This window comes from Lissotriton helveticus, chromosome 4_1, assembly GCF_964261635.1.
Source record: "Lissotriton helveticus chromosome 4_1, aLisHel1.1, whole genome shotgun sequence".
Lineage (NCBI taxonomy): Eukaryota > Metazoa > Chordata > Amphibia > Caudata > Salamandridae > Lissotriton > Lissotriton helveticus.
This window is the reverse complement of record NC_136063.1, coordinates 1,618,368,229-1,618,390,497: the sequence shown is the minus strand read 5'-3', so window position 1 is coordinate 1,618,390,497 and position 22,269 is coordinate 1,618,368,229. Positions and strand designations below refer to the sequence as shown.

The 22,269-nt window shown below is 42.2% G+C and overlaps 1 protein-coding gene across 5 annotated transcripts in view; it reads left to right on the top strand.

Annotated features, from left to right (window-relative positions):
* BBS9 (Bardet-Biedl syndrome 9) overlaps nucleotides 1-22,269 on the top strand; it is a 1,968,820-nt gene that overhangs the window by 333,019 nt on the left and 1,613,532 nt on the right. For all 5 annotated transcript variants that reach the window (XM_078688232.1, XM_078688235.1, XM_078688233.1 and 2 more), the window contains 2 exons: nucleotides 8,882-9,056; nucleotides 14,001-14,085. In XM_078688232.1, the coding sequence (XP_078544358.1) occupies nucleotides 8,882-9,056; nucleotides 14,001-14,085 (260 nt within the window). The remainder of the gene's footprint in view (nucleotides 1-8,881; nucleotides 9,057-14,000; nucleotides 14,086-22,269) is intronic.

The window sequence follows — 22,269 nt, the reverse complement described above, 5'->3', positions numbered from 1 at the left end:
ACTATTTGTCAATGTTAAAGTAAAAGTAATACCCTCAGGTTCTGTTTTGCTCAAAACATCCTCAATATTCAAATGTATTCTATACATTTTTAAGTGGACAGCCTGTGCCAAGGCAATGCTATGATATCACATCTCTGTTAACAAATTACTGCAAGTAACAAAAGCCATTGGCCTGAACTTCTTCAAGGGGAAACACTGTTAGATCTTGTAATGATGTAATAGCCTTGCAGTAAGTCTTTAATCCTTTCAGCAGTTATAAATGAGTTTATAACACCTCATATTATTTTTCCTGCGACGGCCCATGTCATTACCTGACTCACAGCTCCTGCGAAGCCCATGGACTGCTGCATGCTCTACACTGAGGCAGTGTGCAAGCAAATATGGCCCCAGTGAAATATACGTTAAAAAGCAGCTCCCCACATCGTATGTACTATTTCTTTGAAGTACGTTTGGCAATTTCAACTAATTCTTTCACTCCTCTGGGAGATTACAGGAGAAATTATGTCACAAGTTTCTTCAGAGATACTTCATGGACCAATCAAATTCACTATGTGTTAGGTGATTTTTGAACTTTTTGCCAACATGGCAGCGGTTCAGGAAGCGAAGGGTAATAAATACAGAACAGCCTGAGACCTTAAAAAATAATAACCTAAAATGTACTTTTTTACTCTAAATTCATGCAGTGCAAGTGATGTTGCTCAAAAGTATGATTTTTTGTTTAATTAACCGGTGCAGAAAAATAATTTTCCTTTTGAAGTCTTAATGAACTGTAGTGAACATAACTATATTAGTGTATTTTAGGAGGTGTCTTTCTTAGGGTTATATTAAGTTATTAGGTCACCCGTCGCTACCCCCCAGGGTTGAGAGTTGTTTCTACTTCAGCTGAGGTTTGCATGTAATTTCTTTCGTGTGACTATTTTACTTTAGAAAAATAAGAACACATGTACACAAACACTTGACTCTGTAAATACAGTTTCTTTCAGCTTAAAACGGCGGTTAAAAAAAATATTTAGCCCTGAACCTGTCATTGGAGCTTGTCTAGTAGGCTAAATTTGCTTCACTGCACTAGACTTTTCAGCCTCATCAATTGCGTGGTAAAAATTCTGTAGGTGTAGGAGAGAGAGCCACATATCTTCCCGAATCTTCAGAAATGTATGCTTTTATGAACTGTACTTCACTCTAGATCAATAGATTCAATAAAGATATGTAAGGAACCAAGTTAGTAAGGGTAAGCGTATAACTTGACGTACGGCTATTTTTCCTCTTAAAAATGCCCTCACTATTGTATGCTATGGGGTCCAAGGTGACCTTGCTAGGCCTTTTTTCTGGTTCCTGATGCGCTCATGGTTAGTTGGTAATGTCACATGCAGGCTGCGGTAACGTGCACATTTTTTTCTTATTTATTTACATGCAGAAAGGTTTTAACTGTGTGCTCTGGATTTTACAGCAAATGTTATATTTTAATACACACTGATTGTGATGATCAGTGATGACTTTAGCTGTTAATTTCTATGTCTTTCGATAACCTTGAAGGATAATAACAGGCATATCAGTATTAGCTCAGTTAATGAATGGTAATAAAGCATCTAAGCTGTTATGAGATACCTGCCCTTTTTCATGTAATAATTTGCTCTATTAGTAAAAAGGAGGTGGCCTTTCCAGCATCACCCCAACACCCAAAAGTGAAGGGAGAGTAGACACTTTTCAATTTTCTGGGTTATCCAGCATAACGGTGCTTCGCAACTCTGATAATGGTAATGGGTTACTAGACTCGGTCCAGGGGACAACAAGTGGGTCACGCCAAGAACCCCACAATGTGCTTGGTGCCAAACTGGTACAGAGAGAGATCAGTTGCCTTTGGCACTCAGTTGTATACATTTAATTTCCAGCTGGTTGTACTCTGAATTTAACAGTCTTTATTGGACAATGCATTCAATAGTTCTGAGTTTATGGTGACAAGCCGCGCCTAATAGAACACACCCTGTTTTCAGGGACCTGTATTACCCTTCGTTCCACTGGCTAGGTTTTACATGGTGTGAAAATGCAGCCAGTAAAGATCTCAGGGATCAAGGTGGGTTAGTGGTTCCCACCATCCTGAGCAGAGGGTAAAGTATACCCTGCCCCACCTAGTAGCCTGGAATAAAGCTCTTCTTCACTTTCACGAAAGGGTGATAGAGGCGTCTACAAGTCAAATGGGGTTTGCTAACCTTAGGGCCATGCTTGTATCATTCATTGAGTCACAGCCCAAGGCTCGCTATCAGCCAAAAGAGTTGATGTCTGGGGTGGGTCGAGAAAGGCAGTACAGCCTCATCAATAGGTGCAGTCCTTTGGTGCCTCTGACATGGCATCCGTCCTGCTGTGGTGCATACGTCAAATATATGCTTCAGATTCATTCCAGGTCATATTGAGCTGTAGCTTCTGGGCAGGTTCAATGTAGGCCTCCGCCAGCCGGGCTTAGGGCTAGACTTTGAGGTAATGGTCTACCACTTTCCACTTCAGCCAGTACACCTCCTCTTCTCTTCCAAGTAGGTCATAGCAGCAGGGTATCCTTCGGATGTAGGCTTCGTCCTATCCTTGAGTTGGAGAGGGATGGAGGATTACAAAACTTGTGGCATAGGTTCGAGTATGTCATCCTCCATTTACTTGCTGCTTCATAACTTCAGACTAAATTTTCTTAAGTGCAAAGTACTGGCTTTGGTGGGTCAGTACATGTAGCAAACGAGTAGCAATGGTGGGAAGCCAGGGCCTAAACAGAAGGTATGCCACTTATAAAATCCATAAACCACCAGAGGAGGGTGAAGAGCCAGGATTATTTTCATGAGTTTCCTATTCTGGAGGCAACGGGGGAGTAACAACTGGTCAGAAGAATGTGTATTTGATGTACAGCTAGGCATCTCTTTGGCGATTGAACCGTTGCTGATCATATCTGGTGGTAGGCCTGCCAACGCTGCAACACCAATGTATGCTAGTAAAATGAATGTTCATTGCAGTCCAATAGCCAGATAAGGGTGCACTTCTTAATGACTCTCTGAGGGGCATGCTCCATGGACTGCTTTCAGTACAGGGCATCATGAATGGCATCCGTATTGTTGAAGAAGATCACAATCTAGTGCAACCTAAAGTGTGTCATTGTAAAAAAACTCCCTTCTCCTAGCACATGGTGTACAAGCATAGCACACAGTCATGCAACACGTACTGAGGAGAAAGTGATGGGAATTGAGCGGATGTTCCATAAGTGGGTTCGTAGACACATTTCCAGGGGGCACATGAAAAATGGATTGTACCCCTGAACAATTAAATAACACCTACCACCTGTCATTGTCCCCTTAGCCTAATGAGGAGACAGTAGAGACCTGCTACTATGGATGAGGTACACTTTGTGTGCACCCTCAGTCAAGTAGATCATTGTGCTTTTCTCTGATGCAACCAAATCATGTGATTCACTTCAAGTCCATTCAAAGATGTATAGTCACTGAAGAAAGATAATAGGGTGAGCCAGAAGTAGTAGAAGAGGATTGTATAACACTCTTCACAGTTCAAGGATTTTATCTGTACATGCATGATATAATTGTATCCTGTATTGCATTTGATTTGTGCAGGATCCAGGGAGTTTCTACCGGTCATTGTTATGATATGTCAGTGCTGCTCCTATTTCTAAAGCAATTTAGGAAATTGTTCTTTGGTTCATCGAACATTTTCCAACCATTTCAAAGAAACACTGACCACGACACTATGGAAAACGTACAAAAAGAGTAGTTTTGTTTTTGTCATTCACTAGCCACATTAACTTTATTGTCCTTCAGAGGCACTACTGCAACTCAGAGATCCACTTTGAGATCACAAACACATGCATAATCATGCCTCATGCATCCAATAAACATTGGCATAACCAATAATTCTCCCCTTTTAAGAGGAGGCGCAAAGCTTGTGGCTTTGTCATTGATTGTTTCTTGTGTAACGCATTTTCAGGAATATCTGTTGCTGCATCACTAAGCATGTACATGCAAAGGTGGCTATCTTAGAATGATTTTTCTTTTATGATAAAACCAATTCCAAGATGGCCTCCCATGGTTGAACATACATGCAAATGCATGAGTGGCCATCTTGTAATGACTTTATTATGAAGAAGAAGCATTCCAAGATGGCTGCCCATGCTGGTGCATCGTTTCCATTTTGGATTTTTCATTTATATTTAAATTTACCATTCAAGGATGACTAGTGGCCTTTCCACAGCAGAAAATCAAAACATAAAGTTTGTGTGAGGTCTCCTTTTTTCCATGTCCCTAACAGGTAACCCTTTCGTTCCACCCATGACTTCTGCGTGATCATCTGAGTATTTGACCTTCCTTGCTTGGTGTCTGTGCCCATTTTAAGGCAGCTTCCCTTGCTTAGGGATTCCTTTATGGTAATTGCTGTATGGTGAGCACTCAGTGGGGCTTGCTGTCATTTTAATGAGGTTCTGCAGTTGTTTAATGAGCTCCCCCTATCTATGTGCAATGGGGTATTTGCGTAGCCTTCCTATTTCTTCAGCATACAATGACTTCTGTTCCGCTACAGCCAGATGCATCAGTGGACACTGCTATTTAACCAAAGAAGGGGGTGCTGTTCCATGCCATGGTTATAGTATGTTGTGCTAGCAAAACAGCTAAATCAATCAGTTGAGTTGGGACCTCGTCCTCCTTAGGTTTCTTAAGCAAGTCTCAAGGGTGTGTAAAACATCATTTTGTGATAATTTGTATTTATCAGGCAAAAAATACTTATTACTGCTGATATTGTGACCGCTCAATGTCCTAGAAAGTCCATTATGAGAGACATGTCCCATTTCAAGTATCTGCCTTGATGTTTGTTGCCTTTAGAGGTCACGAGTGAGACAAGTCCACCTGAGTGCCTAAGTCAAGCATCTGAGTCTGCATCCACGATGCCAAATGGAGGGTGCAACTCCTTCACCTTGTATGGCTCGATCTGGAATATTGGTGCGAGCACCTCATGACTCATTGGTGAACTCTAATGTATATATGTTGTCCGTACTTTTTATTTAACAAACTGGGAGATGTACTGTCATGTGATCATGTGCATCTTGTGGTCCTCTGCAGACTCCTTACATAGTTACATAATCAGTTGGGACGTAATTGGGCATGGTCAATAAAGTTGGATGTACTGAATTCAGTTAACGGTTGCATGCTGAAGAATAAAGACGTGTGAGCTCCATTTGTGGCGTGGCCGTTTGTGTTCTCCAGAGCTAGTGAAGACATGACAGGGGTGATTTACTATGCAAAAAAGCCAACCCAGAAATGTTCACTTTTCTCACAAGTTGCTTCATCCTCCTCACTGTTGTGGAACCACAGCTGTATGCTTAGAATACACATTGCTTAAATTCAGTGCACAAATGAAAGGACTCAAAGTGTATGATCAGTGCAAGAGTCCATCACAAGTCTTTGATAGCTAATAAAAGTATCATATGATCCTTAAAAAGATGCGTCTACATTCATGGTATTGGGTATAAACGCATGCTTGAGTTAGGAATATTTACTGCAAATGCAGGAGCCAACAATTTTTCAATGCACCATTTATTTTTTATAAATGATGAATTATGTAAATGCTACTTTGTAGCACTAGATGTCGCTGCATAATCATAAACAGTACTGTTTACCATGCTGTCCCCGTGCACAGGCGTATGTCATGTAAAGATATAACTGGCTATTCCATTTGTGATGTACTGAGTACACTTACTCTTCTAAGTTGTGCTACAAAATGTGCACACTTTATGGTGTATTTTGTCTAAAACTGAAAAAAGGGGGCTGCCTACTTGAGTCATTTACTTTTGTTTGTCAAAGAATCGCTTTCTAAAATTAAAACAAAAATATGTTTTCTCTAAACAAGTAATTTCTAATTATTTGTTGTTGAATAATGAGCGAGAACTATAGGGCGTACATACCCATTCACTGAAAAAACTCAGTTAAACGCTAGTTATGGTTCAGTGAACCCAAAACCAAAAGAACCTCAATGAAAGTAGTTATGGTATGTAGCAGACAATGCACACACATCATAACTCGTAGCCCATGGCAGGCACAATACACCTCTTTGCAATAAAAAAAGAGACTATTTGCCAATAGCGAAACATGAGTTAAGATGTGTGCTCCATACCTAATATCGAATTTTCATTGTTTTTGGGGTTAACATTAGCTGAACCATACTGACCTTTCAACTTTTTAGGGCTCGCGAAGCGAAAAGCCCTTTTTTAATTTTTTTAGCGAATTTCAGTGTTTTGTAATGTTTTACTGCATTTACCTGGCACATCCCACAGCCTTTGGGTTGGCCTCAGAGTCACCCTGTGCGCCCCAACAAGGTCTTCACTTGACTGTAACCTTGATTGACTTACCTTTTATTATATTAAACATGTGTGCATTTTGTGAAAACCTAAAATACTGGAATTCGAGTTGCATATGATAAGCAAGTGGCAAATTTTGTCCAGATTTGTCCATGGGGTCCAGAGTTAAAGGCAAATGGTCCTTTTCAATGGAAAGTTGTCCTGAACTTGAGCTTTAGGTGTTTGTGTGTGCGCATGCACAAATTAAGTCACAGATAAAGTGGACAGATTGAGAACAAACAGATATATAGTTAAAATTCTGGGGATGCAGAAGTTCAGGCCCATTTGTGGTTAGGCTCTATTATCTACACTGCAATACACTGGGATGTGTATATCTCAGTGTACTGCAGTGCAGAAAATAAACCCTAAACACATTTGGAACATATATATATATATATATATATATATATATATATATATATATATATATATATATATATATATATCATTTCTCACTTACCAATAGTAAAATGTTTGTGAATCAGACCCATCCATTTTATCGTTACTCATTGTATTTTTTTCAAAAGTAAACTTGTCACCTGCACTACAATGCAAACATTTTTTATTCTAAAAGTATTGTTGGTGTAGTTGGTGTTTCATTTGATAAGGGCAGCTAGATGGGCAATATATCCATACAAGTCAGTTGATTGTGGGAAAGAACAATTATCCCTATCCTGCTAGTTTTTCTACTCTTGTTCATAACGTTATGGGTCGTTCTAGGACCCGTTTAACAATGTCATCGCCTATTTACTGCCATGTTACACTTGAAATATTTCGCCACTCCTTAAATCTATGAAACACAAAGCAGCAATAGTACAATAGTAGTGGCCTTTATTGGTGATGCAGCCATCACCAAAAAAAGCACATTTTAGATTCACTAAGATCTGTTGGACAAGAAGCACCAATTCCTAGAAGCCAACTCAGTCCGTGACTGCCCTGCCTTACACTCCACTCGGACATTTTGAGACAAGCAAGTCATCCAAACATGATTTTGCTTTGAAATTGTTCTTCTCGTCACTGCTCTGAAAAACCCACAGCAAGTCAGTGCTACAGGTCGATATAACGATGCAAACTACTTGATGCTGTAGTTTGTCCTCGATTTCTTCCAGACATGCTGATGTGCCAAGCATTGTAATAATCCAATTTTGACAGCAACAACATGTGTACCAAGCCTGCTTTGTATCTGAAACACATTAGGAACAGAATCTTGTCTAACATCTGTGGTCAGTTGTATGCTTTATAGCCTACTCCGTGACTGGAGACCTGAAAGAAATATTTAATGGCAAACTTACTCCTAGATTGCCTGCTGTCTGGCTGGTTTTCTGTCAGTCCAGTTCCTCAGACCACAGAGAGGGAGCTATCCCCTCACCAGGGATTCCAACTGGTGCACCCTAGAGTTGGATTCATGAACACATACACTGTTTTATGTTCTCTAGGTAGCATGTGAGATTGATGCCAAACGCACTCCTCTTGTCTGTCTGGAGCAACGCTGGACCTTGCCACTAACACTTGAAGGGTTATCTTCTTCTGGGAAGTGATATTATGCTAGAAACTTCCACTCTGGGATGTACATTAACATAGTTTTTACCGGCATTAAAGGCCAGCTCCCAATGTTACACTTGCCCTCGAGGGTAGAATGTTCTAATTTGTAAAACAAAGGTCTCACGGAGCCAGAGGGGGTTGAAATCCCCCTGGGTTCCATGAGTCCTTTGTTAAACACTGGAATGTTGATGCCTCTGGCATCTACCGGCCATTAGAAGCCCAGAGCACTCCGTTGTTTTCAATGGAGCGCTCAACATTCTAATGTTCTAAAATAACTTATTGCTTATTATCTACACAGGCAACCAATGAAAATGTTAGGAGTGAATGCATAGCTAAATGTTTACGAAGTAATTTCTGGTGGCGGTACTTTGTGGACTTCTGTTGTGATTTCTTACATTAAGGGATGGTTAACGGGTATCTCATCATTTCCTAGGGATGAGTAGATAAGCAATTGGAAGAATATATATTGAATTATAACAAAAAGACAGCTCTCTTGTAGGCATCAGCAAGGTATACCATTTACGAATCTGAAATCAAGTTTTTGGAAAAGTGGTTTTGTATTCTTAAATTGGGTTATTTGTGTGTGTGTGTTTGTAGATGTCTAACTGAATAGTGCACCCAGCTTTAGACACAAATCACTGCAATGCGGAAATATGTCTCTGCATCCAGAGATTTTGTATATTTTTGGGACAATTGGAATTTTGTTGTGTGTCTAAGGTCTTATGTGATATGCGGATCCATACCCGGTCAGCACTGTCGTATTCCACCTATAGGTGGCTTATTGTTGTATAATTTATGGCCTTTTTTAAAAAAAAGACGTTTTTTAAAAAGTCTAAAAATTGTGGGAACTAAATATTTTTCATCTGTTAATTCCAAAAATGTAATTTGCATTTTATCTGCCTTTAAGCTTTTGAAAATGTGGCAAGTTTTGAACAACAAATTACATAATGTTCTCAATTTGCTTATCCCCAGGTCGAGATTTCATTTGTATCCAGTCCATGGATGGAATGCTTATGTTCTTCGAACAAGAAGGCTATGCTTTTGGACGATTTCTCCCTGGGTTTCTTCTGCCTGGTCCTCTAAGTTACAACTCAAGGACAGATTCATTTATTACGGTTTCATCTTGCAGACAAGTTGAGAGCTACAAGTAAGTCAAACAGCGATGTCATTTGAGATGTCATCAGTGATACCACTGACCATGTCATGAGTGATGTAATATGTGAGGTTATAAGTAGTGCATTGTGGGGGAATACGTTATAGTTAGCTCAGGTAACTACAGGGGTGTGGAATTTAATAACTTATCTACTGGTCCATGGGGGTAAGTTGCTTCATAAATCTACTTGTCCTGTTGCAAAGTACACTTGTGTCTTTTGTGCCATCTAATGCGGCGACACATTATGGCTGTAATCTCATTATGTAGGAGCTCTGATATGGCCTCACTGATTATGCCAGGGCTCATATCTTAGTATGGTTTGAATACTAGCAATTCCCTTATGTTGCCGCGTTTCTGCAGATCTACATACTGCGGCTGAAAGTAGTGATAAGTAATAGTTCTAGGGTTGGAATGCCATTTTGAGTCTGTGCAAAGCTCCTAACTTGCGTGTTTTAAGGGTTTTCACCAACTCTTCTCTAATCTTTTCCCATACTGAGAAAGGTTGGAAATTTACTTCAGACAATGGCCGACGTAAAACTTCTTCCAGGGTTGTGAATAAAGTGGTTGGCAGATTTTTGCATGAGCAAACTGAACATGTATATTTGCTCATGCTAAAATGCAGTTCACAAATATTTTCTAGGACTACAATTTCTTGGCCTACTTCTGTAAATTCTTGTGAATTCATGAAAGCCGTCTATCTGCACTCACATTTGAGACTTTCTTTAATAATTGGGTGCCCTAATTAGGTCTGGCATTAACCGTGACCTTTATTGTTTATTAAAATTACGTCTCTATCTCGGTCTATCGTCTGGCTTCACTGTGAATGGCAGCCTTCTGCTCTGTCACAAGGAGCATATCAGCACACAAAGTAGGTTTGTTCAGTGCCAGGAACTACTGTGGCAATGTGTGCTTTATGAGACCGAATGTTTTTTTGCTTTTGCCAATGTTTGTTATGATGGTGAGTGCCCAGCAGCTATCTCACCAATAAGGCTTTACAAAAAGCATGCCACGCACTGGCAAAACCAAACATCTGACCACCAATTTGAGACCTATGGATTTGCCAATGATTGTTTATTTTTATGTTTACTATAATCTTATTGAAACTGGTTACACTTATTTTCCATTATGAATATTTTTGGAGATTACCAGCATACTACAACACATTTTACTAAATGATGCTGCAAGGAAATGGTACCTAAACTTTTATAGTATTATAGCTAAATGGGTTTTTTCCTACTTGCAATTGTTTGTGAACATTTTATTTTGAAAGCATAGAATCATCTATCTTGCTTTCAAGCTTCTGCAAATTTTTGCATCTTATAAGAGAGCATTATGGGAGCATTATACATAGCCTCATATTACTAAACTTTGAAAATGTGTGTACACATTTTTATACTGGAGCCAGTCAGTACTGCAGTCAGCGCTAACAACATTTACTTGGAGCGCTCACCCTAATAATAAAGGCTTTGCATTAATGAACTTTAAATAAAAGTCTGAACAGCATTGACATATGGATACAAATATTACCTTAACTGCAGGCAGTGCCCTTTCCTGATTCATAATATGTTACTGTACACTGGCAGCCAAAGGGTTTGTGCTGTAGGGGTTGGGCCTAATTGCCCCAAGGAAAAAATGCACATGAAAGCTTGTTGCCCTTGACCTCAAACAATGTGTCCTGGGCGTTGGGCTATAGGAACTCCACATCCCTGCTGAATTTCCAAGTTTTTAAATGGTTCTCTCCTCTATTTCTTCTTCCTTGGTAAACTCCCTTTCCCTTGCTGACAATCAAGTTATGTTGCTCTGTTAGGAAGCAGGTTTTTGTGGGTGGCTTTGCGGTGTCAACCTGGTGTAGATTAGGTGTCTATTAGATCCTAGCTAAAGGCCTGATGTGGAGTTTGGTGGACAGGGTACTCTGTCACGAACGCAACGGAGTACCCTGTCTGGCAAACCATGGTCCACTCCCTAATGTGGACATGGGATGACCTCAACTTTCTCCGATGGCTTGAGAAAGTGGTGCCAGTCAGAAGACGGAGATTACACTGTCTGTCACATTTAGAGTGGATGATATAATGTATTTTTCTCCTTTCTCTCAGTGCCAGGAAATATCTGGTGGTGAGAGACAGAAAATAAATATTAACCCCCAGGGCACGGGCTCAATAGTTTTTGGTTTTTCAGAAATAAAATCCAGCTTCGGAAGTTTGGGAACAACTTTGGGGAACAGCAGTCCACCAAACTTATTTTTTCGGCAATTCTTTTGAATGCGCAGAGTTAACTGCTGGGCAGGTTGTGATCTCTGAATCTGATGGATGGTAGTCAGTCAGTGTGGCAGACGAAATGTCCTCCACCATCCTGACAGAAGGAGTGGAACGTCTTTCAAAATATAAAACAGGTCCCAAGTCTTAATGAATGTGGTGCTTGGGTTCCCTAGGTGGACTTGAGGCATTCTTTTCCCAGGTGCAATGAATATTTATTATGAAATGATCCAGCACAGAGTCAATTGTTAACCACTCAGCAATATTGATTTCAAGTCTATTACATTGCTCTGCCCTGAATACTGGTCTCATAAGGCCCAGTGTCTCTCTTTTTATTTTAACCAAGGATCTTTTGAATCGGACACTGTGAGGTTAAAAAAATGCTAACATTTTAGCTGTTTCTGCTAACAAACCTGAAATCGGGTTGTTGAACTTCAGCCGTCTTCTGACCTTTTTTACTGGTCTTTCAGAAACCCATGTGTTCCTTCCCTGGCCGCACATCTGTTACCTAAATCATTATTAACTTTGTGGTAGATTAAATATGGTTACAATGCCTCATTGTGAAAGCTCATTTAATATTAATATTTTTGTTATGTTCATTTGTTTCGTGTGATATGGTTCAGAAAAAAATGTTTTTTTACTCTTTGTACAATCTAAAACGAACGTAGCAATTCACAAATATGACAGATCCAAATTAGAATAGTTTACAACTGCCTTACCTTTGTTGGGGGGAAGAGGTTTCCTATTGTATGTTTTAGGGACAGCAACACCTAAATCAAGCCTTCAAGTTATGCTTGAGTGATGTTCTGTTTGGACGAGACACTGTCTGTAGTGGTTTTTTGAAATGCAATCTTTTATTGCAAATACTTGTATTTTCTTATTTATTGGCACGTAAACAGTTTTGACAAGAAACGCTATACAAAGTAATAGTGGCACGAATTGCATGTGGACATGAGCCTTTTTGGGTGGAATACTTAGAAACAATGGGATTGGGTGGATGGTGAGTGTTAGAGAACGACAGGACAATACACAAATGCATCATATATTCCTAGATCCTGACTTGCAGTGGTAGATTAGGGCTAGGATGGGATTTGTTAAAACTGTTACTGTTGAACGAGGCTCTCCTTGAGAATGCTTTAGACTGACCAAATTCCCACTGCAAAGTGTATCGGCCACTGTAACTGAAAGGATCAGCATCTCCATGCAGCACCTGAAGGTTTGGAAATTGCTAAGAAGTTTTTGTTGTCAAGCATAGGTTGGCAAAAGAAACTCAATTCCTCAAGGGATTCAGAGAGGTAGTTCTGGGAGAAACCACTTATGATCTAAAGTTCCAGGATTAGTAACTTGTGTAGAGCCCTCTTTTTAGTGACAATATTGTGAGGTAGGAGTGGTGTCTGTGGAGATTGCAGGAAGATCATATAGCACAATTTAGAAATGGATCTAAAGGGGAAAAGAATATATGATTAGAGCTCCTGGTGGAGCGTTATAGTAGTCACGTTTGCTTGGAAGACCCAAGGAGAGTCGAGTTTTGGGTGTATGGAAAGAAATGCTAGAGCCTATGGGCCAGATGTACGAAAGCTTTTTGCATTTCTTAACTGGTCAACTCGCAATTTTGGCCGGTTAAGAAATGCAAAACAGCCTTTTCATTTGTACAAAGGCCAAAAAACGGTCGCAATTTGCAATTTCTACCCGGTAGAAACCGCAAATTGTGCCCACGATTTAGGAAACGCAAATAGGGATTACCTATTTGTGATTCATAAAGCACATGGAAACAGCATTTCCTAAATGCAAATTGGGCATTTAGGAAATGCTATTACCATCGACTCAAAGTTGATGGAAACCATGTGCAAAATTAAAAAATGCATTTAAAAATAAAAAAATGTAATGTGACATGAAGGGCACATTTACCCCTAGGGCATATGTGCACTTACATGTGCACTACGAATTTTGGGGTGCCTCCTGGGGGGCCTTAAGCCCAGTGGATTTGGATTTTCTAAATTGCTATTTCTGATTAGGAAATGCAAACCATTTCCTATTTGGCCTATTGGAGGGAATGTAACAAAAGTGTGGCTGATGAGAATGAATGTTTCCATGTTGAAGGAAGGTTTCTGCTCAAGGTGTTGAGGTGTCCTATGGGAAATGGCTGCTAAGGGAAGGGGTGGCTCAGTGCAGAAATGGCAGGAAAATAGTTTTTCTCTGTGTTTGAAAAATTCAACATAAGACAGCAGACCACCTTCTAATGGTTTATCGCTATTAGGCAGTTGGAGATCTGTGTCAGGGGGTTGAGAGTGAAGGCAGAAAATTAGAGAAAGATTTGGGTGTTCTCTTAATAGATATGATAGGAAAAGCAGAAGGAAGCGGTCGTATTGCTACTGGAAGAGGTATAGAGCGAGAAGAAGCAGATGCTCTACATAAAATATAAATTTAATAAAACAGTACATAACCACTTCTCCCATAAACCTTAAACAAAAAAAATGATATCTCATTTGGTAGTTTTCGTGTAGTTATGTCACAGAATTTAAAGATAGACACAGTCTCTCAATTGCCTTCTCTGCGTTTTCCATTGATCTTGGTGATACAGGTTCTTTCCCTATTTAACGGAATTGTGGTATATCGAAGAAGATGGTACGCAGGGTGTATATACATGTGCACCATGAGTTTCTCACTAGCTCCTTTTATTTAACAGGTACCAAGTCCTGGCTGTTGCTGCAGATGCTGATACGCGGCGGGAGGTAGAGCAACAAAAACTGGGTTCTGGAAAGAGGCTAGTGGTGAGTATTTCTTAGCCTTTTTTTGCACCTAGCATAATTTGAAAATGTCAAATATTTATTTACGAAACTACACATTTGTGCTATACAGATGGAATAAATTGAATCAAAGTAGCAGTGACAATTATTTACTGAAGTAACTAGAGAAATTAATGATTTTAACGAACCCAATGGCTTATAACAGTTGTGAGAAAATATATAAGGCTGAAATGTATCGAAGAAAATGTAAAGAATCCTCATTTATGAATAATAATATGCATTCGTAGACAGCATGACTCACAGGTGGGGACACGGGGGGGAGGAGGGGGATCTCGCGGGAAGGTGGGTCTCGCTGGAACGGGGAGATTAATGTAATTTAAAAAAATTTTTACTTACCTTCCCGCCGGCCGGGTCCCGTGTCGTCTCTGCTACTCTCCTGCCTCAGGCAGGAGGACGCAGCCTGGCTCCCACCCCTAAGCCAATCACAGGCAGGCAGCCAGGCTCCCACCCCTAGGCCAATCACAACACTGCAAGCAGCGTTGTAATTAGTCGGGACGCCGCCCAGCCAGGGGCTAATGGCCCGGTCATGTTCTTCATGAAGGCTGCATTGCAGCCTGCACGGAGAAGGGCAGAGTGCTTATGACTGGTTTGGTCATGCGCACTTAGGAGTGGGCACACCACTTCTCCCCTGCCCAGCCCTGCTTGCAGGGCAGCCCCGCCCGCATGCCCGCAACCAAACCAATCTTGTTTCTTGCAATGCGAGAAGCAGAAGCAGTGGGACAACACTCCTCCGCCCGAGTGGAGGAGCCACCCCGGGTAATATGCAAATTGTTACCCATCAACATGTTTAATACACAATGGTTTAATTCACTGTCTTTCATTGTCCGCCGTCTCTTTTCACACCCCTCCATGGTGTAAGGCTCCGAGATAATGATTTTCAGATGGTTTTTGGTAAAGAAAAATGAGTAAAACTTCTATTGCCTTGCCTGCTCACACACAGTTGCACTTTGCCTGAATTACTGTTATATTCAAAAACATTTGCAGTCGTTTGTGCAAGATATGTTTCAAATATTGTTTTGACTGTTTAGGAAACGCATATATACCACATACATACACAATGCCCTCAAACACGTTCTCAAAAGATCAGTCACCAGCACTTTGAGAGTAGTTGCTAAAACAAAGATTTTGTCACCGACAGTCAAAGGGAAGAGGCATTTTTATTTTAGTTAAAAATACAAAAAACAATATTGTCACTGACAAAGGGGAGAGACAACACATTTCGAGGTTACACTAAAATTGACGATATTATCAACTAATTAAATCACCTTAGTCTAATTTGCTGATCCTTTATTGTTCTTGTGATTTCATATATATGCTAGCATGCATTATTTAATAACAGTATTTGGTATATAAATACATGTTGAAAACGATACCCAGAAATTCCCAATTGGGCTTCGGCTGGTAGGCAGTGACTTCATAACCCATGAATGCCATTCACAGCCGTTTTTGATGACGAACTCGTAAAATATCAATAAAACGGCCAGAAGCACATAGCTCAAGGCTTATCTATAGCCATAAATTACCCCAGAAGTTATATACCTTATATCATGCGGGCCTGGGAGGAGGGTGATGGGGTGTCAAGATGCTGAATTATATCTTTTGCTATGAACATATAAGTGCCTGAAAGGCACACTTGAGAAACCAAGTTTTACTTGGCATAAAAACACCTCGCATAGCATTCCCTATCCTCGCCTCTCCTGGCTGCAAATTCCGACTCCCCATCACTATGTTTGTTTGCCCCAAGTAACATCCTTGTTAGGGTGACCAGGCGTCCCCATTTTGCCAGGACGGTCCCAGTTTTTAACCAGCTGTCCCAGCAAATCTCAAGAAATGTAGCTCATGTCCCTGTTTTTAACACCTTCGCTGCGGCGGCTATTCCGCCGCAGCGCTAAGGGGGCGGGGCGGCCGCGCGGTGGCCGCATGCTGGTGACGGAACCGCTCCGTCACCAGCCTCGGTTGAGCTGTGCTCATGACGGAGCGGTTCCGTCATGGCCTGCCCCGCTCAATAGAACGCTCAGCGCAGGCGCGGAATCCGCGCCGCATAGGCGTGCCGAGCGGGCCATGACGGAACCCCTCCGTCATCAGCACAGCGCCACCGCAGCTGATGACGGAGCGGTTCCGTCATCAGCATCGAAGGAGTTAAAGAGTGTTGACTGAAAACGATGGGAGGTGTTTTTTATGTTGTACAAAGCAGGGATGGTTAGCAATTGTTTCAAGAAAGCAATTTAATTAACAGGCAAGCTACTGGGCTTAAAAATTGCATTTTTGTGTATGTTCTTACTGCCTGTTCTGTAATTCTCTACTGAGGAGCGCTCTCATCGCTTGAAGTAAAAATGTAGTCCTTCTTTTATTTTTGTGAAATGTCCCGGTTTTTGGCTTTAAAATTTTGGTCACCCTAATCCTTGTATGCTGCTGTTACGTCGGCGCATCCTTCTCCCGTCATTACGCACCATCAGTAAAGCTTTGTGTCCTGTTTCCTACTGTCTTCTTTCCACCTACTCACCATTTTCATGTTCGGAGAGATGGAGAAAAAACCTTTCTAGCTTATAGAAATGTGTGTGCATGCCATCGTTACAACATTACTAACGGTGTACGCTGTAGCCAGCATGTTTGCTAAATATGAATCCTGATGGCTAACCTCATTTGTATCATATTATCATATTAATCATCTACCATGCAAAGCTAATGCCAAATATTTTGTCAACGTACCCTATATTTGAGCAGTCACAATGTATTTATTTCACACCATCCATATATGCTGTGATTTAGAAATCTAAAAGCTGCTTCAAATATTAAATTTGTCAATCGAGGAGGCACTACCATGTGGTGGAGAAACAGTATATTAAATCACCGTAGTTTGAATAATAATTCATAAACATGGAGTTAGAAATAGGGTGCACTCGTTAAATACCCTAGTTAAAGGCGAGGCATGAAAAGTGAGTCACTTTCAATTTTCATAGATATGGTACCAAGCTCAACAATTCATCTGAATCATTTCATACCTCCAAATCGGTATGTAATCTAAATATCACGTGTTCTAATCAGAGCAGGGATTCTTGCATATTTCCAGTCTTTTATTCACCTTTTGTACCACTATCTATTATAACAGTCTGCAGTATGGCTTTTCTCTTTAAAATTTGTTACCAATGTGACAATCAAGATCCACCGTATTATTGCACTCTAAGGGGCTCATTACGATGGCGGACTGAGTCCTCCCGCCATCGTTGCAGTTCAGGGACCCGCCGTCGGTAAGGCGGCAGTCCCACTGTGTGTATTAGGATGTGCCCGCCACTATGGCGGGCGCATCCAGAGCCCTGATCGTTGTGGACGGTGCTGCTGACTGCAGCACTATTCATAATGCCAAAATGCCACAATGTGCATTTCCATGCACAATGTGGCAGGCACCACCTGGAGCCTGCCACCTTGTGCATGGAAATGTAGGGGGGGTACCATGGGTTACTCCCCAGTGCACATACAACCTCCCCCCACACAGAGAGGGCCCGCAATGGGCCCCCAAACTCAATCCCTGCCAGCTTTTCTATGGCATATTTACAACAAGGGGTGGTGATGGACAGAGTCTCTGAATTAAGCAGAATACTCTCACCCAGTCAAGAGATCAGGGCTAGATCCAACACCGTTTTTTAGCTCATTGCACCATCCCAGTTTCAGAATTGCCACCATGGAAAGGCCTCTTCCAGGACACATCCTAATATGGCGGACGGTGCCTGCTAGGCACCGCCACCATACTAGTGGCCCTTTTCCATCCGCCAGGCAATCAGTGTGATTGCCTCTGGCGGAAAAGCGGCTGATGGACTTTGCGTCTGCCGCAATACCCACCACGATCCTAATTTGGCGGTGGGTAAAATGCTCAGTGATGGCGGAAGGACCAGGGCCGGAATGGGAACAGCAGCCAGCCCTGGCAGGTTGCTGCTCGACCGGCCCTGGGAGCGGGTGCTAGCAAAAAGCACCGCTTCTGCCCGCTGCGGCCAGTCCAAGCCTGGGAAGGACCGCCACCGCCGGCCCGGCAGTGGCGGTCTTTCCACCATCATAATGACCCCCTACGTTCTTATATCCTGATTTTCACTTGTGTAGTTGTCATTCCGACATATAGCATATGACAAGGGCAAGTGCTCTAATATACTTACATTCGTAGTATTTCAAGTAGTGAGCGCCCTTTGTTTCCATGTGGTCTGTAGAACCAAATCCAAAGAGTTACTAATTTGATTTTGTCCGCCTGCACAAATTACATTGACAACTGGGAAAGTGTTCCAGTATGGGGAGTACATTTCACAATCTCTTCCTTTACTCCTTAAGCAGGCCGTTCTAGCATTGCCGGGAAAGTCACGTCTCCCCTCAACATGGCACTCTTAAACTGCAGGTCCTTACCGAAACATGCGGTCGAAATTAATTTACTGATCCAGGATTCAAAACTGGACATACTGTTTTTAACAGAAACATGGCTGTCACCTAACTCAAATGCAGATATTGTTGCGGCCCTCCCATCGGGCTTTAATATGCAGTGCCAAAATAGGACGCAAGGGAAAGGAGGCGGACTAGCGATAATGTGCAGAGACAGATTTACTTGCAGAGTATCACTTTAATTTGCAAGCTTCCCCGAATAAATCACTATCAGGTCTTTTGTTATATCTCCCCCCGGGCTGTCCAGGTCAATTCGCAGGATCCCTTTTAGAAAATACCATTGCCCTTGCATCGGCCGCACCCAATTTTCTTCTATTAGGAGATCTAAACTTCCATTTTAATGATCCATGAGACAAGGGGGCAATGGATCTTAAGCTCGAGCTAAAAGCTCTGGAACTGGATCTTAAAAATAAGGATGCCACTCACATCAAGGGGTATCTTCTCGACCCCATTTTCACGAATATCACATTTCTCGTATCAAGGCCCCCCCCTCCCTTTACCTTGGTCTGACCATTTTCTAATCCCATCTGAATGGCAAATTAGCACCGACCGTCCACAGATACAGGCACCACGCACTCTAGAGAGAGTGTGGTCCAAACTTTCCTTCGAGAGCTGGACTTACAGATTGGTACAGACAGCTCCCCAGTCAGGTCCTGATCCCTTGGAGGCGGACAAAAAACTTTCCTATTGGCTTAATAGCTCCCTGGACTTCGTTCTTCCTAAGAAAATAATGGAGAAGAAAAGCAGGTCCTTCAAAACACCTTGGTATGCCCCAGAACTTCGAGATCTAAGGAAAATTTGTAAAAAAAAAACGAACGGACTTGGAGGAAAGATTGGGCCTCCCATAACAAAGCCGAGTATAGAGCTGCCATTAGGGCCTACAAATTAGCCCGGAAACTAGCTCAGGTGCCATATTTTGAGGAGAAAATTAAGACAGCCTCCAATTCATCCAGAGAGACATTCAAAATTTTGAAAGACCTCCTCAAGGCACCATGCCCTCCGATGGTGCAAGAAGCTTCGGAAACCAGATGTAATCAATTTGCTGCTTTTTTTAAAGTAAAATTCAAAACATATTAAAAACTTTATCTTGGAATGATCAATCCCCTGACCTGGATCAATCTACTGCTTACACCTCAGGCCCTCATCTTGAGGCGTTCGCGCCGATCTCAGGGGACGACCGCCAAAAAATTCTGGCTGCTGTGAAGAGTGGTTCCCCTAGTGACCCTGCCCCCATGCATATTTTGAAACGAGTAACAGCTACCATTACTCCGCTAATTACAGATCTCAACGCCTCCTTCACGCAGGGAATTGTCCCTCCTAGCTGGAAGCAGGCTACGGTCAAAGCGCTCCTAAAAAAAACAGAGCTTGACCCTACAGAATTGGCTGACTTTCGACCAATCTCGCTGCTACCTGGTATCAGCGAGATGGCGGAGAAAATGGCCAATCAGCAGCTCTCCCTCCTCTTAGAAAGCAATAGGCTGCTCCGCAACTCTCAAACAGGCTTCCGTCCAGGTCAGGGAACAGAGTCCTCCCTGCTTGCAGTGACGGAAGAGGCAAGGTGTATCTTGGATTCAGGGGGATCAACGGTGGTGGTCCTCCTGGATGTAAGTGCAGCATTTGACACGGTGGACCATAAGATCTTAATTCGCCGCCTGAGTAATCTGGCAGTAGCGGGCACAGCGCTACGATGGCTTACATCTTTCCTGGAGAATCGAACCTTCTAGGTTTGGGAGGGTGCAGCACGTTCCAAACTGACCCCCCTCCAGTGTGGGGTCCCGCAGGGCTCATCATTGAGCCCTACCTTATTCAATGTCTATATGGCCCCCCCTGGAAGATGTCGTGCATCCCTATGGGATCAAAGTAGTCTCCTACGCTGACGACACCCAACTAGTCGTCTCACTCTCCCAAGAGGAACACTGCGTGGAAAATCTTCACTCCTGCCTCTCAGAAATCCACTCCTGGATGAATAGCTCACGACTGAAACTGAATGGATCCAAAACAGAGCTCATGCTACTAGGCCACCATGTAACATCGCTACCCAATTCTATCTGGCCCGTCTGCTTGGGGCCCCCTCCCACTCCAAAGAGTGAACTAAAAAGCCTGGGGGTATGGTTGGAGCAGGATCTGACATTTCGGACCCAAGCAAAAAAGACAGCAGGTATATGCATGGGGCTACTTCGCTCTGCTCGCAAGATTCTTCCCCTATTGCCAGAGCAGTCAAGGAAACTACTGATCCAAGGACTAATCCTGTCAAGATTAGATTATAGTAACGCCCTTCTCCTGGCTGCCCCTGAAACAACAATCAATACTCTCCAACGAGTCCAGAACTCGGCAGCGAGGCTGCTTACTGGCACGTCTCCCAGATCCTCAGCCAAGCCTGCACTCAGAGCTCTTCATTGGCTACCAGTACGTGAAAGGATTAAATTTAAATCCTTATGTATTGCTCACAAGTCCCTACAGGGGAAGGGTCCCCCGATTTTAGGGAACCTTGTTTGCCCTTATAAGCCTACTAGATCCCTTCGCTCTGATCATGGCAACTTGGCTATTGTCCAGAGAGTCAAGCGGGCCCGAACAGGGGGGCGCCGATTCTCAGTGAATGCGGCCACCCTGTGGAATGCCCTTCCGGTCAAGATCCACACTGAACCGAGCTATCGAGGTTCCGAAAGCTTCTCAAAACCGTCCTGTTTCCCCAAGACTCCTAATCCCTAACCTCCCCCACAGTACTCCTTGGTCTATAGCGCTGGGACGCTCTCGGGCAGCCATGCGCTTTACAAGTTCATTTTCATTTCATTTCATTCCATTCATTCATTCATTTCATGTACCATACATGCCTCACATAATCATGACCACCCGCCATGTTATGGTAACTCTGGGGAATATGAGCAGATTTTGTCCATCTGAGGCAGTTGCATGTGCGAGTCCATGATGAAAATTAAACTGTTGTTTGGGTACCACATGCATATTTTAGCATAAATGAAAACAGGTATTTCGAGCAGATACAGTGTTTTTTTAATTAAACAGGTTCCCCAAAAGTAAAAAGTCTGTTTTTGATAGTGAAATGTGCATGTTTTCAAAAAGTATCAGAGGGTCAAGGAAACAATGACAAGGATTATCTGGATGTCGAATGGGAACGAGTACCACAGGCCAGATTTCAAAAACTTTTTCAAATGATAAGAATGAGCCAAACATGTGTATGGTCTCGAACACCCATCAGTCACCACTCGGAACCGCCCTTCATCATTTGGGGTTCCAGCGACCCACGTAACAGGAAACTGCCTGATGACACACAGAGAGGGGCCTAGTGGATAGAAAAGTGGTACCCTCCTGTGGGCAGTGTGCGGTCACTATTTTCACAGGAGCGATAAGTTGTATATAAATGAGTGGTGTAGCTCATGGGGTAACCAACTAGGGTGCAGTGCAAAAAAGCTGTGGTAACAAAAGAAAAGAAGGTAGTGTAATTAAAATTGGTTTAGGAAGCAGAAAAATATTTTAATCAGATGTAGCTTCCAATGCCAATGTTAAAAAATAGCAAAGACAGAGAAAATTTATAAACTGTCTAGAAGTGGAACGTGGTCAACATGTTTCAGCAAATAATGGCCATGTGGCCTTGCTTTCTTCAGGACCTAGTCAAAGACGACTACTGCTACTGCACAAAAAAGTGAATCAAAATAAGAAGAAACAGTGTTCTAAAGAAATGATACACATTCAGATACCGGTATATAAGTCACC